The sequence below is a fragment of the Candoia aspera genome, chromosome 4 (assembly GCF_035149785.1).
Source record: "Candoia aspera isolate rCanAsp1 chromosome 4, rCanAsp1.hap2, whole genome shotgun sequence".
In the NCBI taxonomy this organism is placed as follows: Eukaryota; Metazoa; Chordata; class Lepidosauria; order Squamata; family Boidae; genus Candoia; species Candoia aspera.
The window spans coordinates 99120068-99133231 of NC_086156.1; the positions used below are offsets into that span (position 1 = coordinate 99120068).

The 13164-nt window shown below is 44.9% G+C and overlaps 1 protein-coding gene across 2 annotated transcripts in view; it reads left to right on the forward strand.

The window, feature by feature from the left end:
- Positions 1 to 13164, forward strand: part of TTYH1 (tweety family member 1) — a 63036-nt gene that overhangs the window by 29270 nt on the left and 20602 nt on the right. For both annotated transcript variants that reach the window (XM_063301186.1, XM_063301187.1), the window contains exon 3: positions 12322 to 12433. In XM_063301186.1, coding sequence (XP_063157256.1) covers positions 12322 to 12433 — 112 coding nt within the window. The remainder of the gene's footprint in view (positions 1 to 12321; positions 12434 to 13164) is intronic.

Sequence of the window (13164 nt, forward strand, 5' to 3'; positions counted from 1 at the left end):
CAGCAACACACATTTTGTTACGAGGCTAACAATTATTGTATGAACCACAGTGGCTGAATTCACATAACACATCTCGGGTAGTCTGATGTAAGAATCCAGCCAGACCTAGATTTATACATCATGCAAAGCAAGTGAAATTTGCTTGGTGTGACATACTGCGTGAACCTAGCCATCACACTTTCTAAACCATGATTTGTGGTTTGGCATGCTATATGGGTCCAGCCAAGTGTTATTTTCTCATCAAAGCTTAATAAAAATAAACCCAGTTTAGCACAATGTCTGAAACAATTCAAAGTCTCTGTTGCTAGAATGATACTAAAGATTCCAACATTTTGATATCCCCTTCATTATTAGATTATCCTTCCTGGCATTTTCTATGGAGCTATCTCAGATGATAATACAAATGTGTATCTGTTTTATCCAAAACTTCATAGAAAGGCTCTTGAGGATTTTAATGTAAGTTGTCCTGGAGCAAAATAAGATGAGTTTTCTGCGCCTTTAATAATGATCGCAGTAGGGGGAGAGCAGTGTTAGTCTATGATAGCCAAAAATCAGGAGGAGTCTGGTAGCACCTTTTCAAACTAACACATTTTATTAATCTAAGATTTTGTGAGCTGTAGCTCATTCATCAGATGCAACTGAGTCTTTTAATAAAATGTGGTAGTCTGAAAAGGTGCTGCCAGACTCCTCCTGATCTTTAACGGTGGTGTAAAAGAGGAGCATTCAGTAAGTGGATTTTTTCCTGCAAGTAACATCTACGTATTGTATTTTCCTCTCCTCGTCATCTGTTCACACTGCAAGATTACTTTTGTTTCCCTGCCGTTGGCCATCCTGCTATAATTCAGTGAAGATGTTAGGCCTTCCATAAGTAATCAGCTTAGGGTTTCGCCTTGGGGTACAGAAAACAGTAAAGGCAAAGGTGCGTATCTGAAGGGCGGAGGGACATTTTTAAAATTTCAGCTGGGTCAGGAGCAGGTACATTTCAGAAGCCGAAGTTTCTTGGGCGAGCACTAACTGTTTCTGGAGAACATCATGTTTTGTGATATTCGTTTTTGTTTTTAATTTTTAAAACAAAGCAATTAGATCCTTGTCTAGTAATATCCCCACTGATTAACAGCAGCTCTCCAACTCTCAGGCAGGATATTTTCAAACCAACATGAAGATCGCATCCAGGACCTGCATTACCATTGACCCACTGATGTCTGGTACAAACTGTGACGATGATGCCAGAATGACAAAATGCACGTTACGATGTCACAACACAAATTCTGCCTGCCTATACTTGTGTCGTCTTCAGCAAAGGATCGTTACCTTGTCGTGGTGCTGGAGCTTGAGCACCTCAATGATGCCATGAGCTAAACCGTGAAGGGCCACCCAAGACGGGAAGGTCATGACAGAGAGGTCAGACTAAATGCGATCCCTGGGGAAGGTAATGGCAACCCACCTCAGTATTCTTGCCGTGAAAACTAAATGGATCAGTACAACCAGAGATATGTCGGTATACCATCGGAAGATGAGACCCCCAGGTCGGAAGATGGTCAAAATGCTACTGGGGAGGAACAGAGGATGAGCTCAACTAGCCCCAGACGTGATGACGCAGCTAGCTCAAAGCCGAAAGGACGGCTAGCGGCCGACGGTGCTGGTGGTGAACGGCGAATCCGATGTTCTAAGCATCAACACACCATTGGAACCTGGAATGTAAGATCTATGAGCCAGGGCAAATTGGATGTGGTTATTGGTGAGATGTCAAGATTAAAGATAGACATTCTGGGCGTCAGTGAACTGAAATGGACTGGAATGGGCCACTTCACATTAAATGACCACCAGATCTACTACTGCGGACAAGAGGACCACAGAAGAAATGGAGTAGCCTTCATAATTAATAGTAAAGTGGCTAAAGCAGTGCTTGGATACAACCCAAAAAACGACAGAATGATCTCAATTCGAATTCAGGGCAAGCCATCTAACATCACAGTGATCCAAATATACGCCCCAACCACAAATGCTGAAGAAGCTGAAGTAGAGCAGTTCTATGAGGATCTGCAGCACCTACTGGACAACACGCCTAAAAGAGATGTTATTTTCATCACAGGAGACTGGAATGCTAAGGTGGGCAGTCAAATGACACCTCGAACTACAGGTAAGTATGGCCTGGGAGAACAAAACGAAGCAGGACACAGGCTGATAGAATTTTGCCAAGACAATTCACTCTGCATAACAAACACTCTCTTCCAACAACCTAAGAGACGGCTTTATACATGGACTTCACCAGATGGACAACACCGAAATCAGATTGATTACATCCTTTGCAGCCAAAGGTGGCGGACATCTGTACAGTCGGTAAAAACAAGGCCTGGAGCTGACTGTAGTTCAGATCACGAACTTCTTCTTGCACAATTTAGGATCAGACTCAAGAGATTAGGGAAGACCCACAGATCAGCTAGATATGAGCTCACTAATATTCCTAAGGAATATGCAGTGGAGGTGAAGAATCGATTTAAGGGACTGGACTTAGTAGATAGGGTCCCGGAAGAACTCTGGACAGAAGTTGGCAGCATTGTTCAGGAGGCGGCAACAAAATACATCCCAAAGAAAGAGAAAACCAAGAAGGCAAAATGGCTGTCTGCTGAGACACTAGAAGTAGCCCAAGAAAGAAGGAAAGCAAAAGGCAACAGTGATAGGGGGAGATATGCCCAATTAAATACAAAATTCCAGAGGTTAGCCAGAAGAGATAAGGAATTATTTTTAAACAAGCAATGCGCGGAAGTGGAAGAAGACAATAGAATAGGAAGGACAAGAGACCTCTTCCAGAAAATTAGAAACATTGGAGGTAAATTCCAGGCAAAAATGGGTATGATCAAAAACAAAGATGGCAAGGACCTAACAGAAGAAGAAGAGATCAAGAAAAGGTGGCAAGAATATACAGAAAACCTGTATAGGAAGGATAACAATATCGGGGATAGCTTTGACGGTGTGGTCGGTGAGCTAGAGCCAGACATCCTGAAGAGTGAGGTTGAGTGGGCCTTAAGAAGCATTGCTAATAACAAGGCAACAGGAGACGACGGCATCCCAGCTGAACTGTTCAAAATCTTGCAAGATGATGCTGTCAAGGTAATGCATGCTATATGCCAGCAAATTTGGAAAACACAAGAATGGCCATCAGACTGGAAAAAATCAACTTATATCCCCATACCAAAAAAGGGGAACACTAAAGAATGTTCAAACTATCGAACAGTGGCACTCATTTCACATGCCAGTAAGGTAATGCTCAAGATCCTGCAAGGTAGACTTCAGCAGTTCATGGAGCGAGAATTGCCAGATGTACAAGCTGGGTTTAGAAAAGGCAGAGGAACTAGAGACCAAATTGCCAATATCCGCTGGATAATGGAAAAAGCCAGGGAGTTTCAGAAAAACATCTATTTCTGTTTTATTGACTATTCTAAAGCCTTTGACTGTGTGGACCATAACAAATTGTGGCAAGTTCTTAGTGGTATGGGGATACCAAGTCATCTTGTATGCCTCCTGAAGAATCTGTATAACGACCAAGTAGCAACAGTAAGAACAGACCATGGAACAACAGACTGGTTTAAGATTGGGAAAGGAGTACGGCAGGGCTGTATACTCTCACCCTACCTATTCAACTTGTATGCAGAACACATCATGCGACAAGCTGGCCTTGAGGAATCCAAGGCTGGAGTTAAAATCTCTGGAAGAAACATTAACAATCTCAGATATGCAGATGATACCACTTTGATGGCTGAAAGTGAAGAGGAACTGAGGAGCCTTATGATGAAGGTGAAAGAAGAAAGTGCAAAAGCTGGTTTGCAGCTAAACCTCAAAAAAACCAAGATTATGGCAACCAGCTTGATTGATAACTGGCAAATAGAGGGAGAAAATGTAGAAGCAGTGAAAGACTTTGTATTCCTAGGTGCAAAGATTACTGCAGATGCTGACTGCAGTCAGGAAATCAGAAGACGCTTAATCCTTGGGAGAAGAGCAATGACAAATCTCGATAAAATAGTTAAGAGCAGAGACATCACACTGACAACAAAGGCCCGCATAGTTAAAGCAATGGTGTTCCCTGTAGTAACATATGGCTGCGAGAGCTGGACCATAAGGAAGGCTGAGCGAAGGAAGATCGATGCTTTTGAACTGTGGTGTTGGAGGAAAATTCTGAGAGTGCCTTGGACTGCAAGAAGATCCAACCAGTCCATCCTCCAGGAAATAAAGCCAGACTGCTCACTTGAGGGAATGATATTAAAGGCAAAACTGAAATACTTTGGCCACATAATGAGAAGACAGGACACCCTGGAGAAGATGCTGATGCTAGGGAGAGTCGAAGGCAAAAGGAAGAGGGGTCGACCAAGGGCAAGATGGATGGATGATATTCTAGAGGTGACGGACTCGTCCCTGGGGGAGCTGGGGGTGTTGACGACCGACAGGAAGCTCTGGCGTGGGCTGGTCCATGAAGTCACGAAGAGTCGGAAGCGACTAAACGAATAAACAACAACAACATACTTGTGTCGTGATGTTCCATGCAAATATGAAAGGAGCACAATGTCACAACGCATACTTCATCATTTGTGTCCCCTCAGCTTGCTTCTCCAGCTGCCCAAGCAGTGACTGATTCCCCCACTTGAAGATGAGTGAAGGCATTTTCCCTCTTTCTCCTGCTAGTCTTGAGTGGTCATCTTAGTTCCAGACCAAATAGGACAAACAACCCACCCCCCAATCCTTCTCCAGAGCAACCCTGAAGCAGGTAGAGCCAAAATGTCTGGCCCATTTGGGGAGTGAATTGGCAAACTTTAAGACACCAATTTTACCCCTCTTGAAAAAGCAACCCTTGAAAGACATGTAGCACATTCCACCCTGAAGTTCCACCTTTAAGGTTGTAGCATAGCTATATCCTAAAATGTGTATCTTTGCAATAGCCAGTCCTGACACTGATATACTAAGACCCCTGTTCATAGAAGTCTTACTCTAGTCCCCTCTGTCTGGGTGGACGAGCTATACAATTCCCTTGCTCTTTGGAGTGCATTGTACCAAAAGGCCAGGTGGCTAGGAAATATATTTAGCATAAAGACCTTTATTCATTTAGCCCAGGGAGAAATAGCCAGATGGTCAGAGATAGTTCATCAGCCAGATGCCACCCACTGCAGTGCAGAAATCATCCTGGAGCCATGAACGATTACTTGTTCATTAGTCTGAACAACACTGGCTCAAACTGAAGGACCAGAGTTCCTTGGTTCTCTGAATTGGTAGAGAAGTTTGGTGAATTAGGATTAGGAGTCAAGAGATGTTTTCTCAGGAATGGATCTATGAATGCAAGGAACAGCATAAGGCACCAGTAAATCCCTTTCAGATACATGGAAGTTGTTCTCCAACACAGGGCCGCAACTGGGGGGGGCAAGCGGGGCATGTGCCCCGGGCGCCGCACTGGGGAGGTGCCAAAATGAGCGCGGAATCCATATTTGCCCCGGGTGACACAGACCCTAGTTGCGGGCCTGTTCCAACACATAAAAGAACATCTGGTTGAGGCTGAACCAAAGGATCACATACAGGTAGTCCTCGAGTTACGACCATTCGTTCATCGACTATTCAAAGTTATGACAGTGCTGAACAAAGGTCTTATGACCGGTACTTGAAATTCTGGCCATTGCAGTGCCCCTACGGTCATGTGAACAAAATTTGGGTGCCTGGCAAGCAGCTTGAACTTACAACCAGTTGCAGCGTCCTGTGGTCATGTGATCGCCATTTGCGCCTGCCAGCTTTCCCCAAGCAAAGTCAATGGGAAGCTGTCAAGGTCACAAGTCACTGGGGTGAGTCTCCCCCCCAGCCTTTCTTTGCTCACATGCACTGCACCCTCTTTCCCCCCTTCGCTCGCACACACACACCCCTGTGCCCTTTTTCCAGGGCCTCCCTATGATTGCATGCATGTACCCCGTACCCTTTTTCCACAGCCTTCCTGCAATTGCATGCACTGTGCGCCCTCTTTCCTCAGCCTCCCTTCAATCACATGTACACATGCATGTACCCCGCACGCTTTTCCCACAGCCTTCCTGTGATCACACCCACCCCACACCCTCTTTCCTCAGCTTCCCTGCACATGCACACAAGCACCCCATGCCCTATTTCCCTGGCCTCCCTGCGATCGCATGCACCCTGCACCCTCATTCCCCGGCCTTTCTGAGAGCTCGCACTGCAACAAGCACTCCCTCGTCCAACTCATGCACAGCCTGCACATGGCCTCCCAGGGCCTCCCCCACCCCCCTGCAGCGCCCCCGTGCTCTACCTGGGACTCCTTCTGCTTCCTGCTTAATGACCCGTGCTTCTTAGATTATGACAACAACAGGGACTGCCTGGATTGCCGTCGCTAAGCAATGCAGTCATGTGACGTTGCACTTTACAACCACATCGCCTAGCGATGGCAATCTCGGTTCCAATTGCAGTTGTAACTTGAGGACTACCTGTATATGTATGAGATCAAAAGGAACTAGTGCAATCCATTATTCCAAATGGAATTATCTTATACATCCCTAGGAATAAAGAATCTGCAGCCAAGATCTTTTGCATTCATATATAAAGACAGTTTAGCATCTATCCATCCCAATTTGTGCAAGCAGAGTGAAGCTGCTTCCATCCTCTGGTGGTGTCAGCCCCACTAGATGGACCAGACCAAGGAATCACCTCCACAAGAAAGCTAAAACTACTTTATTGAAATTGGCTTATTACAATCTTGTAAGTCTGATCCTCCTCCTCCTCCTCCTCTGAACTAGGGAGGCATCTGTCTAAGCCACTTCTGAATGTTATCTGGCTGTTCTGGACTTAAAAATGCTTTAACCCCTTTTGCCTAAGTAACAGCTCCTGCTTATCTCCATCAAGGTCATCCTCCTTACTCTCCACAGGTGGGATCTTTAGAAACGCAGAACAAAGTGAGGGCCTTTTGTGGTTGTGCATTTTGCAAAAGAGGCAATGGGGGAGGAGAGGACTTTGCACCCATTTCTGCCATCTATTAACTGTGAGGGAAAACACGCTGGGATCTCTTCTTCTCTCTTCCACCACCTGTTCATCTGAAGCTTCCTGAGGTGGGATGGAGTTTGGTGCTGCTGTGTGAGAAAGTGGGAGATGAAAGGGAGCAGAGGTCACAGTTTTCCCTGCTCACCTCAGATTTCTGAACAAGTCCAGAGGCTCTGGGAGATGATTCCAAACTGATCATTCAGCCATGCTGGAATGAAATCCAGGGAGTTGGTGGGAGGGTGGGATGGGAACCAAGATTCCTGATTTCTTTGGGAAGAGACTGAAAGATAGAAAGTGCGTAGGATGGAAGCCAGGGATCTCCCCCCCCCCTCAAAAAAAGCTTTTTATCCCCCCACCCCTGAGTCTGGGAACTGCCTCCAGTCTAAAGAAAAAAGCTTGATTATCATGAGAATGACACTGCTTCTCTCCCGCCCTGCCTGGCTGTGAAAGGAGGAGGATGAGGGAGGTGGTTGTCATAGAAACAAGATTTAGGGAGAAAGAGAAAAAGAGGGCCTGGTGTGACTGAAAGATTCAAAGACAGGGATGGGGGGCAAAGACCTGGGAGGAAGCAGGGTAAATAAGTGAATGGAAGGAGCAAGAGAGAGCGAGAGAAAGGGAGAATGGCTGGAATTGATATGTAGTGAATGAAGTGGTTGGAGGGTGAAGGCTGAGCAGGTGGATCCATGAAAAGAATGCCAGCTCCCAGAGTACTCCCGTGAGTAGGCTAAGTGACAAAGTCCTTTTTCAGACAAGCTTCCTCAGGTGCCTTTGGAAAAATGGAATGAGTGGCTCGGTCACCAGTTGCTAATCTTGGTCCTGCTCCAAATGCCCCAAATTGCTTCTCTTCGGAGCTGACTAGGGACGGATGGCTGGTTGGAAAGTTATTCAACATGTGGCAGTGCAATCTTTCCTAAATTGAGAAAGAAAAGGGTGGTTTTCCCACACAAATGGTAACTCAATATTAGCTTAATGGGGAAAGGACTGGGAGAAGGGGTGGGGGAGGCGATTCCTTCCCTTTGTTTAATATTCTGATGGTTGTCTTGGCTGCTCTTTCTAAGTCACAGGAAATCATCCTTTGGCCCAAGCTGGAGTAGTCAAGAAGTGACACTTCTGGATTTGATTATAGGTTGCCTTTCTTCTTGCTCATAATGAAGCACTAGCATGTAACTAAGTCCACGTTATACTAATGGATAAGCCCTTTTATTGGGTGAATGTATGGAAGAGAGCATTTATAGTGGAACTTCTCCAGGAGCGGGAAAACCCGTGTAAAATACACGCCTGCACTATAGAAATTGCTAGCATGCAACACTATATATGAACTGAACCTGAAAGGGTCGGCCTTAGTGGAGGGATGCAGAGATGGAGAGGGGGGCAGCCAAGATGGACTGAAGAAAAGATGGTTGGTATTTTGGTCCCTCTTGAGTTAATCGCTATACTTTCAGTTGCAGCTGTTTCCTGCATGTTTGTGTCATTACGAGAAAGGCTATAATTACCCAACCGCATGCTTCCTAATTACAGTTAAGAAACAAGCTGTGGGTGGGTGAGCAAGCGCAGGTTGTCGGGACCAATCCAAAATGATAGAAAGGGATGGATGAGAAGGTGCTGGGTCTTTCCTGTACACTGTGCCTCTCATACTGGTTTGGTCTCTCTCTCTCCCCCCTCCCACCCCAAATCCCTTCCCAATCCCTGCCAGCTGCCATAAGGAGCTTAGACAGTTTTCCCTGACTGTAGTTGTGGGGGCACCTCCTCTTTGCTTCAGGCATATTTGTGGTCTTCCCTCCTTTCCTTTGCTGACCTCTCTCCCCACCTGCACTATTTCCTCTGATGTGATTCCTGGTAAGCCATCCCTACTCCTTCCACACTTCCAAGTGGAGGAACCCTCCTTGTTCTTGTCCAGGTTTTTCAGGGCATGGTGATGCTGTAGTTTGGAAACAGTACGAATGGTTGCTTCCAACATGTATCTGAACCCCATGCACGTTAAGTCCACCAGAAGTATCTGCCCTTCTTTGCCCATCCTAATCACAGACGACAGTGGTGGGACGAGCAAAGGGGGTGGAGATTCAACAGACCAAATAGTTCAGTGCATAATCACTGAATAGGAGTGTGGGAACCTATTATGATCAGCAAGAGGCTATTTTCAAGGGCATATTCTACACTACACCTCCTTGATGCTGTTCGCAAAGAATCAGGACATCTTAACTAGGCTATTATTCCCAGGTGGAAGCTGTTTGAAGGCATAAAACCTATGTGCAGTATAAGTAGAGCCAAAGCTTTATTGGACTTAGCTTGAGATTACTGAAAGAAAAAAAATAGAGGGAAACTTCAAAAAAGGGATGGTTGAATTTCCAGATGATCTCATTTTCATGCATGTTCATTATTCCCATTTCTGTATTACTCTATAACTATAAAAAAAGCTTCCATAAAATTCACATTTAAAGACACATTTAAACATGTCTGTTAAATGTATTTTTTTTACTTTAAAAAGTAAGTTACTTATTTCTAAACACAGCATATCATAAAATGTACATTTAAAGTAAATGTTGATATTTCTTTGAACAGAGAATTGATGGCAAAATTCAGAGACTGGCGAATGACAGCATATTTGCCTTGGAGTGTGTGCATAAGATCAGCTTGTGTCAGTGATCAAATTCCTCAGGCATCTCTCTTTCCATTGTGGGAGATGTAAGAGGTAGGCAGAGTCCAGGGGAAGAGAGATGCTTGTAATGTAGATGAGTTTTTATTGTCCTGGGTGGTTTTCACACTTGGGCAAGCTGTCAAAACTGGGAAAGAAGAAAACTGAAGGCATCCATTCTGTCCCCCCTCTGCCCTCATTTTGGCTTCAGTATTACTGATCTGTTCGGGGTCTGGAACAGTGGTCTTCATGGATATTGCAAGGCCCTCCTCAAATGTTCTACTTTCCAAAGAAAGAAACTCCAGTTTTACCCTTGCAGACAGAAAGGAGAAAGCATGGCCATAAACGTCCACACTGTAGATTACCAAGAAACGTACTAGAGGTACCTTTATTTATAGTCCATTTTTATTGCAATGATTCTCCGACTCAGCCAGGAATATTCCTGGGTAGAGGGCTGAGCAAAATGCAAAACCGAGGTATGACTGAGGCTAAGAGAGGTTCTGCTAAGGAAGCCTAACCACTTTTCTCCTCATTAATGATCTGAGTGGAAAGAAACAGGTGCTGTTTGCAAATATGTAAATAAAAAAACTTCCAGAACAATAAATATATAATTAGCGTGTGGTTGGGCAGAAAATACGAGAGTCCTTTCCTTCTTCGCCATCTGAAAGAATTATGCTGCATTTCCTCTCAGAAGCCAAACGTGCTCACAGAGAGGGATCAGAAGGTGATTTACGCTGTCAGAGTGCTGCCCTATCAGCTCCTGGAGAAACTGTTATCGCAAGCAGCATATTTTATGTAAGAAATCCGTAGCATGGTCACAGGCACTTATTTTTTAATGATGGTTTGGTAGCCCGTAAGATAGGAAGAAGCAAGATGAGGCTGGGGTATCCTTAAGAAGGAAAGGAGCACATGGAATCTCGGAGGAGGATATTTGTTATATTAATCAACAGACCAAGACCTGGCTTTCCAAGTCCTCATATTTAAATTAAGGTTTAGCTAATCCAGAGGGATTTCACCACCTGATGATTGGCCATGTGAGAGTGCCATTCTATCAATCAGTTTCTAAGAAAGGTTACCTTAATTCTTGGTGGTTTACAATGAACTCAATAAAACATCTATAACGTACTCATACAACCAAACCAATTAACAAGCAATAAATATAATTCATAAAAACTATTACTAAATCCAAACACCCTTCTGAAGAAGACTGTTCTCACCATTTTGTGAAACACCATCAGATGGTGTAGGGGCAACTTTGACTTTGTATCCATGCATGCACGCATACACACACACACACACACACACATTTTTATAGAACACATACATGTATAGGTAAAGGTAAAGGTTTCCCTTGACATTAAGTCCAGTTGTGTCCGACTCTAGGGGGCGGTGCTCATCTCCGTTTCAAAGCCGAAGAGCCGGCGTTTGTCCATAGACCCTTCCGTGGTCATGTGGCCGGCATGACTAAACGGAACGCCGTTACCTGCCCGCCGAAGCGGTACCTATTAATCTATTCACATTTGCATGTTTTCGAACTGCTAGCTTGGCAGGAGCTGGGACTAGCAACGGGAGCTCACCCCGTCACGCAGATTCGAACCGCCGACCTTCCGATCGGCAAGCTCAGCAGCTCAGCGGTTTAACCTGCAGCACCACCGCATCCCTCACATACATGTATACATGTTTTGTAATAGAATAGGCTGGTGTATGCACTTTTTATCACAGAACGTTTGAGGGGGGCAAGTGTAGCCTTGCAAGATTTGAAAAATATGGAATAGAAAGGATAATTACATCCAATCTGCATATTTGATGAAGATCTATGAATCAGGTCAGCTTACTTTCAGATTTTACAAGCGAAGCAGAATTGCCAAGCATTCATATTTACATGAGGACTTGCAATTAATCAACTTATGCTTCTGATGTACCAATTTAGAGTCCTATCTGGAGGGGGGTTGTTTCATGGTGCAGAAACAAACAAACCCCATCAGGTAGAAAACTAGTGTGTCAGTGGAAAGCTAGGCTAGAACTTGTAATGGATTTGTAATGGAATCTTTCCTCAATAATTATGATGAGACCGCAATCTCTATCACACCTGATAGAGCACTTCCCTGTATCACAGTGTTTTTCAAACTTGGCTGCTTTAAGACCTGTGGACTTCAGCTCCCAGAATTCCTCAGCCAGCATGCTGGCTGGATTCTGGGAGTTGAAGTCCACACATGCTGGCTTGGGAATTCTGGGAGTTGTCCACACATGCTGGCTGGGGGATTCCAGGAGTTGAAGTCCACACCTCTTAAAGTTGCCAAGTTTGAAAAACACTGCTCTGTCACCTTTGTGCTGCTTCTGAACATCTTCCCTGAGGCAGTTACCTCATCCTGCCTCAAAGTGCCATTGACTATGTATCTTATTACATAGGGAAAATGTTTTTGAAGGGAGGGACATTAAATCAGATGTGTCCCATTGTACAGCTTGAAGTGGTATAGCACATATACTGTCTACCTTATCCAGGTATTATATCCTACTAGCATAAAGAGACAGTTATGCCGGAAAAAACCAGGATTGTGAACATTTTTAGAAAAGCACATATCCATAGTTAAGGAACAGGGCTAAAAGGTTTCTAATTCCTTATGTTCATATGCTTATCATTCTTTTTCTCTGCCTACCCCAACCCATCACAGCGCTGGGATCGGCATCGGTTTCTATGGGAACAGTGAGACCAATGATGGAGTGTACCAGGTCACATACTCGTTGTTCAATGCCAACCACACGCTCAGCTCCATTGACAGCCTGGTAAGTGAACAAATGGTGGGGGGTGGGGGTGGGGAATAAAGGAGACACCTCTGGATGTTTCATGTAACCCCTGGTCCGCAGATAAAACCTGGAAACACATTTACATCTACATCCCAGAAATGAATCAGAGGTTGAAATTAGTTGTCAAGAAGCCTGGACAAGATTAGTGACTCCCGACTTGTGTCTTTTTCTTTCAGGGATGTGTGGCCAGTGTGAATCTGATAGCATATCTCTTAGCATGTGTTGCAAGGACAGCTAATGTGATGCCTTATGGCTACTAGAAGGTTATTATTCTTTTACAAGTATTGGTGTGCAGGTGAATACAGCAAAAGCAGTACAGCATGAGGTCGACAGCATAGTCCTCTTCTATGGGCATGACAGAAGGCATATCCTACCTGTAAGTCCTACTGAAGGCATGTCCTACTGATATGTGACCTCTTGCAGGTGTCCCCAGAAGCCTAACGTGTCTGTAAGGTAAAGGTAAAGGTTTCCCTTGACGTAAAGTCCAGTCGTGTCCGACTCTAGGGGGCGGTGCTCATCTCCGTTTCTAAGCCGTTAGAACCGGCGTTGTCCACAGACACTTCCGGGTCATGTGGCCAGCATGATGACACGGAACACCGTTACCTTCCCGCCGAAGCGGCACCTATTGATCTACTCACATTTGCATGTTTTCGAACTGCTAGGTGAGCAGGAGCTGGGACTAGCAACGGGAGCTCACCCCGCTGCGCGGT